Source organism: Hordeum vulgare, chromosome 7H (genome assembly GCF_904849725.1).
Source record: "Hordeum vulgare subsp. vulgare chromosome 7H, MorexV3_pseudomolecules_assembly, whole genome shotgun sequence".
In the NCBI taxonomy this organism is placed as follows: domain Eukaryota; kingdom Viridiplantae; phylum Streptophyta; class Magnoliopsida; order Poales; family Poaceae; genus Hordeum; species Hordeum vulgare.
In genome coordinates this window covers 525,398,871-525,411,452 of record NC_058524.1, presented here as the reverse complement: position 1 = coordinate 525,411,452, position 12,582 = coordinate 525,398,871, and the positions used below count along the sequence as shown (strand labels likewise).

At 43.3% G+C, this 12,582-nt stretch overlaps 1 protein-coding gene across 1 annotated transcript; it reads left to right on the top strand.

Annotated features, from left to right (window-relative positions):
• Positions 1-7,427: 7,427 nt before the first annotated feature.
• LOC123410938 (SPX domain-containing protein 1-like) lies at positions 7,428-11,761 on the top strand. Its single transcript, XM_045103861.1, has 3 exons — positions 7,428-7,930; positions 8,041-8,173; positions 11,123-11,761. Exons 1-3 carry the CDS (start codon positions 7,625-7,627, stop codon positions 11,575-11,577), a joined length of 894 nt encoding a protein of 297 aa, XP_044959796.1. The 5' UTR covers positions 7,428-7,624; the 3' UTR covers positions 11,578-11,761.
• Positions 11,762-12,582: the final 821 nt, after the last annotated feature.

The following is a 12,582-nucleotide window of genomic DNA, read 5'->3' as shown; positions in this document are numbered from 1 at the left end:
CAAACAAGTTGTGTCAATTCAATATGATTGTTATTCTAACAACATACTCTCAAAGTTTTATTGGGACTATCCTTACACTTAATGATATCCCAAGATCTGGGAAACATGATCACTAACAATACTTGATCTAGTGCTAGAGGCAAGACTAGGAATCAGTTTTTACCATTTACCATCCCACACATGCATATGAGTTTTACACTTAATCACATATTCCATGATCATATGAGTTATAGCATAGAATATAAAGTTCTTAGTTATAAACGTGAAAATAAATAATACAAATATGATTGCCTGTAGGGCATATTTCTAACAGTTTTGCCATCCAACATGGTTTTCTATTGTTTCGCTCGGCAGTCCGGACAAACTTCTTTCTCGCAATCACGAACCAAACCCGCGTGCTTTGCGGGTGTCACAACCAATACCACGCAAACATCTGACAAACCTGTATCACCCAAAAACTCTTCCTCGATCACGCCCTTTCCCACCAGAAGAGGCCAGCGCCGCTCCAGAGAGCCAGTGTCACACTCATGTTGGTTCAGAGCGGACCCGACCTCTAATGTCGCTTAGATATTAAAGTGTGTCACGTGTTGAGAGCGCTGCCCCGCACCGCTTCCCGATGCATGCGAGTGCTCCGAGTTCAAAAGACAACTTGTTCGCCTACCTACCTTCACTAAACGTGTGCGAATGCCAGGGAACCTGCTCTGGCATCACTCGTGTGTCCACCTGCGACCCAACATTAATGATCTTGCCGGTTGCACTGCCATCGGCCCACTATTTAAATTCCAGACCCAGCCATAGCCGCATCAAACCTCCTCTGCTCTCTTTCTCCTTGCGGCACCATGTTCGGCATGGCCTGACGGAGCTCCAAAGCCGCCTGGGACAACCTCTCGTGTGAGAAGAAGGAGATCATTGTCATTGCAACCGGCTGGCAGTTCATCATGTTGACGAATGCCAACAAAGCGTCGAAGCCAATTGAATAGGCGGCTGACGACGAGTCGGCGCCCCCGTCCTCGACGGCCGATGTCATACCACCATCGGTGAGGCCCATGCTCACTACATGGAGATGGTGTTGGAAGAGCAACAAGTCGCGTTTCGGTTGTCGCATGGGCCGAAAAGGAGTACAACATTCGCCTCCTTGACAAGCACCGACATGCATTGGAGCAACCTGTCGCCAACCAGGCCATCACACTAGGCATGAACGTGACCGAGCAGGAGGCGTTGCTCGACTCCTATCGCTCTGCCCGCGACATCCACCGTGACCGCTAGTGGTACCGCCTCCGTGAGGCGGAGTTAGAAGCCACCTTCAAGGAGATCGACGAGGGCGGCAGCTGAAGTGTTCGTCAAGAGGACGGACGACGACGAGGGCGGCAGCTGAAGTGTTCGTCAAGAGGGCGGACGACGACGAGGTCGCCAGGTATGCCACGACGACGCCCCACCTCCACGACCACGAAGCTGACACGTCCACGGTCGCCACCGGTAGCGAAAAAGAGTAGATCATGGGAGGTTGTCGAATTAGGTCCTAGGAAGGCCACTACTCCTTCCCTCCCATTGAAGCCAAGCTTGATGGGCTCATCATCATCGGCTGGTTAGCTGCAAGCAGGCTGCAGAGACGGAGCTTCAGTTCTGAGGCTCATGGCCAGCCAAATATGGGGAATGATCGCCATCGATCATTTAGATTAGGTTTGTAGTACTGCTTAGTTGAAATATTTCTAGATGTAATGAATTTGCTCCGGCCAAGTGAAAATATGCGGTTTTATGTAAAAAAAATATCCAGCTATGAATAAATGTTGTCCGACGCGTTTAAGCATGCATCAAATTTGTCCATTCGTTAGATTTCTATCAAAATGCATCCGGACATATGTGGGCGACTCTTACATCCATGTTTACGGAAAGATTTTCCCTTCCATCAACGAATACGATGTCCGGTTTGAAGGTGATGCCCTTACCTAAGATACGAGAGGCTTTTGTAAATGATCCGCTTATAATAAACCCTACCGTGTTATATCAGCGCCCGGCACGAAGGAGACGAATATGCGGCTCCTGGCGTCCAGAACAGCTAAACGTCACGGATGGATATGCTCATCCGATGCCATTTGAGCGACCCAAGTGTTCCACGCTCTCGCAAAGGAAAACATTATCTCCGCCGGTGCTCCTTATCCCCCGCGCCATGATCACGATCATCATCCATAGGCCAACAAAATCATATCCTTGATACTCCTATATCAAACTTCAAGCACGACTGCAGAAAGATCGCCACATCTATACGCTGCAACTACGCACCAACGCGACGCGTCCGAGCATGTACTCCCTCCGTCCTGAAATTCTTGACTTAGATTTGTCTAGGTATGAATATATCTAGTCACGTTTTGGTATTTAGATACATCCATTTGTAGACAAATTTAAGAAAAAAAATTCGGAACGGAGGGAGTAGTATTTTGGGCGGTTGGATGCGCATCCGCGCGAGAATATGCGACGGCCCGGGTCGTTCTCCCGAGGGTACGTACGGTTGGCCACGAGCTCGATTCAAATCTAGCACAGGCTGGAGGACGGTGGTGGCTGGCTCCCTCGGCCTCGGCGCCGTCGGCGGCTCCGATCGATCAGGCAGGAGCAGGACGGCCTCTTCTCCGCGTCGCCATTGTCCCGGATCAGAAATCGAGGGGCAGCGCCGGCGACTCGCGCTTGAAACCGATCCTTTGTGCAGCCGGCCATTGCTTGCTCGGTCTGTACGGGCAGCCAAACGGATCGATGATCGTTAAGCTACGTGCTAACTTCTCTCTTTGCTACAATTTCTAGGTCCATACATTTCGCCGTCCCTTAGACTACCCTCCTAAAATGCGGGAGCAGAGATTGGTCGAAACCTGTGAAACTGGGTGTACCCTTTGTTGTGGATCGTACAATGGTATTCCGGCTAGAAGCTATACCAAGCGGAGATTCATGAGCGATAACAAGGCTTTTTAAGTAATAAAAACCCTTTATTAAAAAAAAGACTGATAATAAGGTTTATATGCCTTAATAATGTAATTACTACTCCCTCCGTTTTAAAATATAAGATCTTTTAAAGATTCTAATAGGAGACTACATACGAAGCAAAATAGATGAATATATATTCTAAAATATGTCTATGTACATCCGTATGTAGTTCATAGTTCAATCTCTAAAAGGTCTTATATTTAGAAACGGAGGAAGTAGAACATGCCGGATGTTAAATAATCGGAATGTGGTATTTTGAAGTACTGAACTAAAACAGAGCTTATCGTCATGGAAAATGTGATTTTAGAAATATACAAACCAACGGTTATTAAAATGACCATTTAGACCGAAAACATAAGCATAAAAAATGTATTCATGTAAACATCCACTAACGGATAACTCAACTTAAGATAATATAGTATTAAAAATAGAAAACCCATCACACATAGACTAAAAGTTAACGAATGGTAGGACATACTTTACAACCAAGACTAAAAAAACATGTCTAATGGTCGTTTCATGTGGACCGCACTATATTCCAACCATAACACGCACTTTTCTGACCCAGTAGTAGCACGTGACCACGACCCCTCCCTAACAAACTCCAGTATCCTAGTCTTTGAGTCGTTCAGATTCAACTCTGGTCTCTCACCACTTAAAATAGTGAAACAACCACCCACACTTTCTAAAAACAAGCAAGCGGCCGTCCAGTGACACCTGGACTCGTGAGAAGCACACTTTCACTCACGTAAAGAGGAATCCACGTCAAAGAAGCAGCAAAATAACAGCGTGTATTTTTTTCCTGGGTTTTGCCGCGAGGGAAAAGACAGCTTCTTGTGGGTTTTTTTAATTTTCAGAGAGAGGGGGGGGGGGGGGGGGGAGGAGCGGCGGCTTTATTTTGGGACAGTGACGCGCAGAGGATCTGGTGCAATGTCCGGTTGGATATTCCGGCTCCAGGCAAGGAATTATGCTCCGAATCTTCCATCGCTGCACGGTCATGGCGTGTGCGTGCATCTGGGAATAGTTCGGGTGTTCTGCTGCCGATCTTCTGTGCCACGCCGACTGTGTTGCTCCATGCGGCTGCTCTCACCTTTTCCTTTTTTTCCTTTTTGGCTTTGGACTTGGAGTGGTACGTACCTATGGTAGCAACTTTTTCGAGTCTTCGCGTCGCCGATAGGAACCAAAAATCCAATGTGGCGGGTATGTATGTACTTCCTCCGTTTCTAAATATAAGACATTTTAGAGATTGCATTATGAATTAGATACGGATGTACATAGACATATTTTAGAGTGTATATTCACTCATTTTGCTCTGTATGTAGTTTTTTAATAAAATCTTTAAAAAGTCTTATATTTAAAAACGAAGAAAGTATGTTACAAGGACGGATGGGGCAATAAAATACTCCCTCCGTAACTTGATATCAAACATCTTTTTTATAACATGACATTACTAAAACTCGTCTTACATCAAATTACAGAGAGCTTAGAATTTCAGGGGTCCGATTACACTTTAAATGCTAAGCATATCATATTAGCTTTGAAGAAAAGTGTGCGAACGACATCATATGGTACTAGGAAAAAAGTCAGTTTCGCTAAAATGTGGCAACCCTATTGTTTGTGTGTGGATCAATTTTGTACTAGATTTTTTTCTTTCTTTAGGATGAAAAAATAGATTTCTAATAACTAGAATATGTATGTAGAGATTTACGGGCAGGAACCAAACGAGCACCAACACTGTTAGACACCAAGGCTGTCAACATTAACTCATGGTATTGTCATCACTAACTCATGAGCCTTCTAAGAGCAGCTACATCCACATGGAGGCTATTGTGTCCAAGTAACACGCTATCAGAGAAAAATGTGCCCAAAGTTGCACATCACATTATTGCAGGGAATATTCTGGTGGATATCTCTCCCATGGCTACCTAATCACTTTGAAAAAAACATTGATGTTCATCTCAAACAAGTGAGCAGCTAGGCTTATCGTTTCGGTGCTTCATACTTCTATTGACTTTTGTTCTTATCCAGTTCACTTACAAAAGCAGCCTGTATTTTGTATAAATCATAACAGACCTAACTAGCAGGCTAGTAATAAGATAACAAAACGATCATATTTGCTTATTAATAGTGCCAAGTGAGTAAGTGACAGTCTAAAAGAGATGTCACCTCTTATATGACATCCTTACAAAATACTCCCTCTGTCATAAAATTCTTGTCTTAGATTTGTCTAGATATGAATGTATCTAATCACGTTTTGACATTTAGATACAACCATTTTTAGACAAACCTAAGACAAGATTTTTAAGACGGAGGGAGTATTTTTGTGTCTTTTATAGTTATCCTTTTTTGGTCTTTTTATAATTACCCTTAATTGTGCGCAAGTGAAATTTCAGAGAAAAATCCTTTTACTGGGCAAATAAATGAATCAACAATTTGATCTCTGTTGGTTGCTTTGGAATACAAAACGGGGAAAACCCATTTTCGTCAATTACGATTTGGACCTGTGAAACTAATTAAAGTTGTCCGGGAGAGACACCCTTGAACAAACCATATTATTTGATAAGCTGGTATATATGTAAACCAATAAAGCAAATTATTACACTAAAAACAAAAAATAGTGTGAGAAACACAACATAAATAAGGTATTATCTACAAAAGGAGATGTATTGCAAACTAAAACAAATTTTGTTGTTGTTAAGAAATGCAATACACCGTCAGACACACAAACAGTTGCCCACGCTAGCCTATGAGCACCTTTGGAAAACTCAGACTCCAGATATTCAGATTGATGAAGTCGCCACAAGCACCTGGTAGTTGACGGACGCACAATACTACTGAAAGAATTGCACTAAAAAGTCAAAATTTTCAAAAAAGTATGAGCACACGTACGAGATGATCATGTGAACAACTCCACTTGAAGGAACCTAGCCGATTGTGCCATGCTCGATGTGCAACAAGACTTCTTTTATTCTCACTCAAAAAAGCCAATAGTGCCGCACTTGAGATGTGTATAATTTTGTTTCACCTTAAGAATTTTCTTAGCAAAGTGAAGAACATTGTTACCTTTATTATTGGTATATAATTCATTAATCAAAAGTGTTCTTACGATAATGTAGCATATAATATTTGTGTAGCAAATCATACTTAAGGTATCATCACCAAGATGAGATATATGTGAGCCAAACCGGTTGGTTGAGAAAGCAATTTTTGTAATAAATGGTCTAGTATCAATTTGTCATGAACAGAAATTTGGATTTTTATTTATACCAGAGGGCCTCTACTTTAATTGAAGATGCAAGTAACTGTAACGTCTTACATTGGAACTCATTGAGGCTCCCTTCACTTAGCTAGTGTCTCTCCAAATGGCAATGTCTATAATGTCCAATTCGTGAAAAAAATGTCTTAACTATCGTGATTTTCCTTATGATGTATTCATTAGTTTTTTTTTTGACATTGTATGCCACTGCGGAGATTAAGGTGGTGAATTTTGTGGGCAAAGGAGACGCGGACATTGATAGGGTCCCGCTCCCTTAACATTCCAAAAGTTACAAACACATGCATATGCATTGCAATCACGTGTTCTTCTTGAACAACAATGACATGTACATCGATGCGGTGAAAGAACACAATGCTGATACTGACACGACCCTCTCCCTGACATGTGAAAAGTTATATAGGCGTGCACAAACACACAAAAAGTAACACTTTCATTATGATAGGTATTGGTTTGCTGGACTTTGGATCATCATTTTTTGCGCCACATCATCTTCCATCTCACCATCCGCCCCAAGCAAAGCTGTCACATCATCATCCACTCTAGCATTTTGTGTCACTCTAGAATCAACAAAGAGCACGGTAAGAAAGCCGTGATAGTTTAAGAACCACCGATGCATCGGAAGCCTCCTAAGGGAGTCAAGCAAAATCACGGCAGCACAATTTTCTCGAGAAATAACCATCGTCTAGCTGAGTTCTACACCAATCTGCAACATGATGTCCTTTTTTCTAACCACTTAGGTGTTTCGTTTCGTGAAAAAGGCGGTTCCCCGTTTCAATCGAATATCTATCAACTTGTCGAGATCCATATCCAACACCATATATTAGCATAGCACACACCAATCGCACACACAAAACTAGTGGGAAAGAATTTGCACCATTTATCCTTTCTACCATTATTCTCTCCACACCATTGTTTTGGTACATTTGCAAATTTATTTTCCTGGCCAATATAAATTCCTCAGCCGTCCCGCTGACATTTTACCACAAAAAAAACACACACAATCCACCTGCAAATCTCGTCAAGCTCAGACGTGGTCTCGGTGGGAGCTGGAGGGCGGGGGCGATGATGAGGTGTTGGTTCGTGCTGGGTCTCGCTCGCTTGCGATCCGGAAAAAGAAAAGAATACCCGGAAGCGCAGGCGAAGAACAACCACTGGCGCACACCGCGAAAAATAATATCCTCCCGCTCGCGAATATTCCGCTCTCGCCTCGCCCGTCTCCGCATATCCTCTCTGCCCCCTTCCCTTTCCCCTCTATTTCACCACCCCCATCCGCCGCAGGACCGCCGAACGCCCTCACAATCCCCCGATCCTGCCCCGCCTCATCGCCATTTGGAGGTCGTGCGAGACGGCGAGGGTCCTCTCCGTGGGTATCGAGCGATGAAGTTCGGCAAGAGCCTGAGCAGCCAGATCGTGGAGACGCTGCCGGAGTGGCGCGACAAGTTCCTGTCCTACAAGGACCTCAAGAAGCGGCTCAAGCTCATCGGCATCGGCGCCGACGGCGAGGAGCGGCAGGCCAAGCGGGCCCGCGTCTCGGAGCCCGCCGGGGACGGCGGCGCCGACGAGGCCGCCGCGGCGGCGATGACGCCCGAGGAGGCGGACTTCATGCGGCTCCTCGAGGCCGAGCTCGACAAGTTCAATTCTTTCTTCGTCGAGAAGGAGGAGGAGTACATCATCCGCCAGAAGGTTGCTAGCCGCCCCCGCCCGCCCGCCCAATTCCTCATTTAATATTCTTTTCCTTTGTAATAATTCGCCGAGTCCATTGATCTGATTGAGATTGCGGGTGAGTGGTGCAGGAGTTGCAGGACAGGGTGGCCAGGGCGGCCGGGATGGAGTCCAGGGAGGAGTTGCTGCGTGTGCACAAGGAGATCGTCGACTTCCACGGCGAGATGGTGCTGCTTGAGAATTACAGCGCCCTCAACTACACCGGTGAGTCGCCGCACCACCGCTGCATGGACTTGTCTCTAGTTATTTATGTATGCTGTCTCCTACTCCGGTTACTAGTGGTACTAGTACCTTGTTGTTGCTTATCTCGTTTTGGAATTGTTTGTGCGTGTAGTGGATGGGAAGGGTGTAGGAAGATGGTTCCAATATGGGTAATAATTAGGTAACCGAGCCTACATCTTAAAGCGGTGGAACTAAGAGTGAGCTTTTGTGAACATGAGTCAAGAAAAAAAAGGGGAGTTGCCATTCCTCCGAGCAGCTATGTCTCCCTTGTCAGTGAGGGGAGCACTTGTGTCACTGTCAACGCAAATAGATCCGTATTGCGCCGTTGAAATTGCACGTGCACTGCCCGGGCCGTTGACAAATATATAAATGGTTGCGGAGAAGTTGCGTCAGCACGATATATCAAGCATTTTGATTTTGATTGCTTGCGAGAAATTAGCAATTTATTGCATAAGCATAGATATCTTTTATCAGTTTGGAGCACACTTATGTTTCTTTCGCATGTGATTTTAAATGGCCCGAATAGGTTCTACGTCTTTAGGTCAAGCCATAATTTTTTCTTGATTCGATATGTGGACGTATAAACTTAAAAAACAACCCGATAGTAGCAAATAAGTTGTTCTTTTCAATAGCCTGACATTGCATCTCACATTGTAATAGGACTTCTAAATTCACATGAGGCACTGAACCTATTGTCATTCAAAATGGTGCTCTGCTATTCTCACAAAAAATATGTTTTCTTTTTCACATACTCGCACAATGTCATAATGACGTTATATGATGCACTAAGACTAGTCATAGTGGGGAGTAACTTCAACTAGTAACATGCATACTATGTTACTAGTTTATGTTACTACCTCCATAGTGGGGAGTAACATATGTGTGGTGTCATGCAACACTTCATTTATTAGCTTATAGATTCATCTTGTCTTGGTATGTGTGATGTTACCCATAGTATGAGTAACTAGCTATGTTACTCAATTCATCTCTCTCCTCATTAAATCATTGCCACATAAGCAAATTTGCTGAGTTGGACCCGATGTTACTCGTGAAGTTACTTCCACTATGGGCAGTCTAAATCACCTGTCTCCTTTCCAGACTGTCCTGCAATCAGCATATATAGTGCTTGTGCAAACTAGGGGTCTGTTTGGTTGGAGACTAATTTTGCCAACCCAAAGTGTGGCAAGCCATAAAAGTATGGCCAGCCAGAAAGTGTGGCTGAAAAATCAAACGCCAAACTTTGGCAAAAGTTGGCAATTTTTTTGACTCTATGATAAATGGGCCACAGGGGAAATAAAGTGTTGCAAGCCAAACTATGGCAAAGACCAAACGCATGCCAACTAAAGTGCGACTGCCAAATTTTGGCTTCGCAAAGTGTGGCTGGGAGCCAAACATCCCCTAGGTCTTCATTTGTTAGCTTTACAGTGTAGTAATCTTGTTTGCTCTTTGCCAATATTGCTGCTTTGAGTGTGAAAAAAATGCTGCTCTAGTTATCACTTATCAGCGGGGTTGCTGATAAATCATGTAATCTAAAACAATTTAAGTGTCAGTTTTAATGGTTGTTGTTTTCTCTTGGGATCAAATTTACTAATCTGGATGAGGATATGTTAGAATATAGTAGCACTAAAGCTTAATAGTGAACATAACATCTTGCTAAGTTGAGGGGTTTTATCGGTTTGCCTTTCTCTTTCTTTTGGCTTGGCAAATTATAGTGGGTGTGGTCTTTTTTTCCTCTAAGCTTTGTTACAATAAACTCATCCTTCCACACCATGGCAAGGTCAACATGTTAATGAAAATTGAATCAATTAGCAAGGGTCATATGCCTCTACCTTTTACAGCAGTGAACTCCCTTTTACTATATAGTTTTTGCACGACTTGGAAAAGTCCGGATGCAAACTCATATCAAAGTGCATTAATTAGGCCGTAAGTGCCCCTCGCTCAAACATCTTTAGTAGGAGTATGAAAGTCTACTGACTAGAGTTACACCTAAGAGGAATATGTAATAGTGGGTAATTTGGCAATTTGCATGTTACTGTTGTTATTGCAATCTGGAAGGACAGACCTGGCGCAGTGGTGAAGTACTTCCCACTTGTGGTAAGAGGTCATGGGTTCGACGCAGCCTCTCTGCATTGCCCTGTGCAGGGGTAAGGCTTGCCTCGTCTAATCCTTCCACAGGCCCCACCTTATGTGGGAGCTTATAGCACTGGCTGTGTCCTTTTCATGTAACTCTTGCTCAAATTCTTCTGACAATTAAAAGAAGTGCTATATGATTGCTCATAACTACCTGCAACGCGCGATCTATTTTCTAGTGTTAGTCTGGTAGGTTGCTTTTATAAAGTCATATTTCTTGCAAGCTATAATCAAGTTGAGGTTAATGAGTAGCTTGTTTTGTTGTGTTATATCTGCTGCATAATGGCTTTGGTGGACTTGCTATGACCTCAACTGGCTACACACATGCCCTATTGGCTACACATGCCCTATTGGCTACACATGCTATCATGTTAGCTTTGATGAAACAGTAACTTTTGTGTTATGCTCCTCCGAGGGATCTGCTAGTGGGGGGAATGATAAGTTACTTATGGCTGTGCTGTTCCTAAAGTGCAGCTTCTTAGCGCCGTGATAAATTTGTATGTTCGTTTCCCGTGTGTCGTTTTCTGCAGATTTCACCTAATTTATTTTTAGAATTTGGCTAACGATAAAAGTTCATTGAGTCTAAAGTGCTGATTAGTATAGTAAAAACAGAACTCAGCAATCACTCTCTTCTCTTATGGAGAACTTCCTGAGAAGGGGGGGGGGGGGATTTGAACCTTTACTTCTGTCTACTACCACTACGTGAGTAGCTATTTGAAATTTGAGCTCCCCCCGCGTTCCACCCTAAGTTCCTTTGATTTTTCATCATCGATGATGCTTATGTTTCTGTTGCCATTACAGGACTGGTGAAGATCCTGAAGAAGTATGACAAAAGAACTGGGGCTCTGATCCGTCTGCCTTTCATCCAAAATGTTTTGCTTCAGCCTTTCTTCACCACTGACCTCCTGTACAAGCTCGTGAAGGAGTGTGAGGCCATGCTTGACCAGCTCCTGCCATCAAACAAACCATCTGCATCAGTCGAAGAGGGAAATGAAGATGGCAACACTGCGGACCAGCCTCTGAACCCCAGTTCTTCCTTGGTTAACAGCAGATGTATTCCAGAGCTTGATGAGATTGAGTTCATGGAGAGCATGTACATGAAGAGCACGGTCGCCGCGCTTAGGGCTCTGAAAGAGATCCGAAGCAAAAGCTCGACAGTCAGTGCTTTCTCTTTGCCACCTCTTCAGGGCAACAGTGCACCCGAAGAGCAGGAAAGGTGGACCAAGATATCTGTGATCGAGCAGGCTGCGAAATGACATGACTGACCGACAGACACACGGCACCTCTTACTCTTAATGTTCGCTGGAGATGCAACCAGGACCTCACCTGTTTCATTTCAGTAATTTGTATAATTCGACGATTCCTAACAGCTGTAAAACGGTGGAAATGTTCAGTGTACATTGTTAAATCATATAATGCCATCGAAACCATCAGAGTGAACCTATAAGGTTTAATTCACTACTGTGAATTAAATCGTGTACTTTTCCTGTTCTTTGGTCTGTTTGCACTAGTCAGTCTTTGGTACAGAACTGGTTTATGGATGGCACATTCAGATTTTGCATTCCAGATATCTGTGCACTATCTGTAGCACTGAAATTGGTTCTTTCACTAGAAACTTTGAAGGAAAATATGCAGGATATGTGGCCTGTGGAATGCTGCAGGACACCAGTATGGAGCTTTGCTATAGAATTTACTTTGTACTAAATCTGCAATTAATATGGATTGGAGGTAATATTATACTCTACTAGATCAGTAACACTGCTGAGGTTTTCCTGTTAATATTAGAAAATTGTGGTTACATGATTATCAGATTGATACATTATTCAGGGATAAGAATTGGGGGAGCCCCTTTGATTCGTAGGGTTCTTACACGCTCAGGAATCGAGGAATACAAATTCATGTCTGTTTGGATTCTAAAGTTTGAATTTGCATCAAACTCTGTTTGGAATAAAAGAATCTTCCCAAGATGAATGGAAAATTCCCATGAAATGTATACCAAAAGAACCCAAGATTAAATTCCCACAACTTTCAACCCTACGCACAAGAAAATTCTAAGCATTCTAAACCTTGAAATTTCCTATGAAAATATGTTGAATCAAATAAGCACCCATACTTTTTGAATGGAACTAGGAGTAAGTCTATTAAACTTTAAGGGTTAGCTACATCTATTTTAGACGTGTATTATTTTAATACTAGCCGAAACAATAAACTGGTGGGCAAAAACACAATGTGTTAGTAATAATGATGATAGAATAAAGAAA

What these genes read in the sequence shown, in the direction of transcription:
- LOC123410938 (XM_045103861.1), top strand. Translation starts at nt 7,625, where the DNA reads ATGAAGTTCGGCAAGAGCCTGAGCAGCCAGATCGTGGAGACGCTGCCG. An exon ending in AGTACATCATCCGCCAGAAG is followed by an intron (nt 7,931 to 8,040) that starts GTTGCTAGCCGC and finishes TGAGTGGTGCAG; the next exon opens with GAGTTGCAGGACAGGGTGGC. An exon ending in CAGCGCCCTCAACTACACCG is followed by an intron (nt 8,174 to 11,122) that starts GTGAGTCGCCGC and finishes TTGCCATTACAG; the next exon opens with GACTGGTGAAGATCCTGAAG.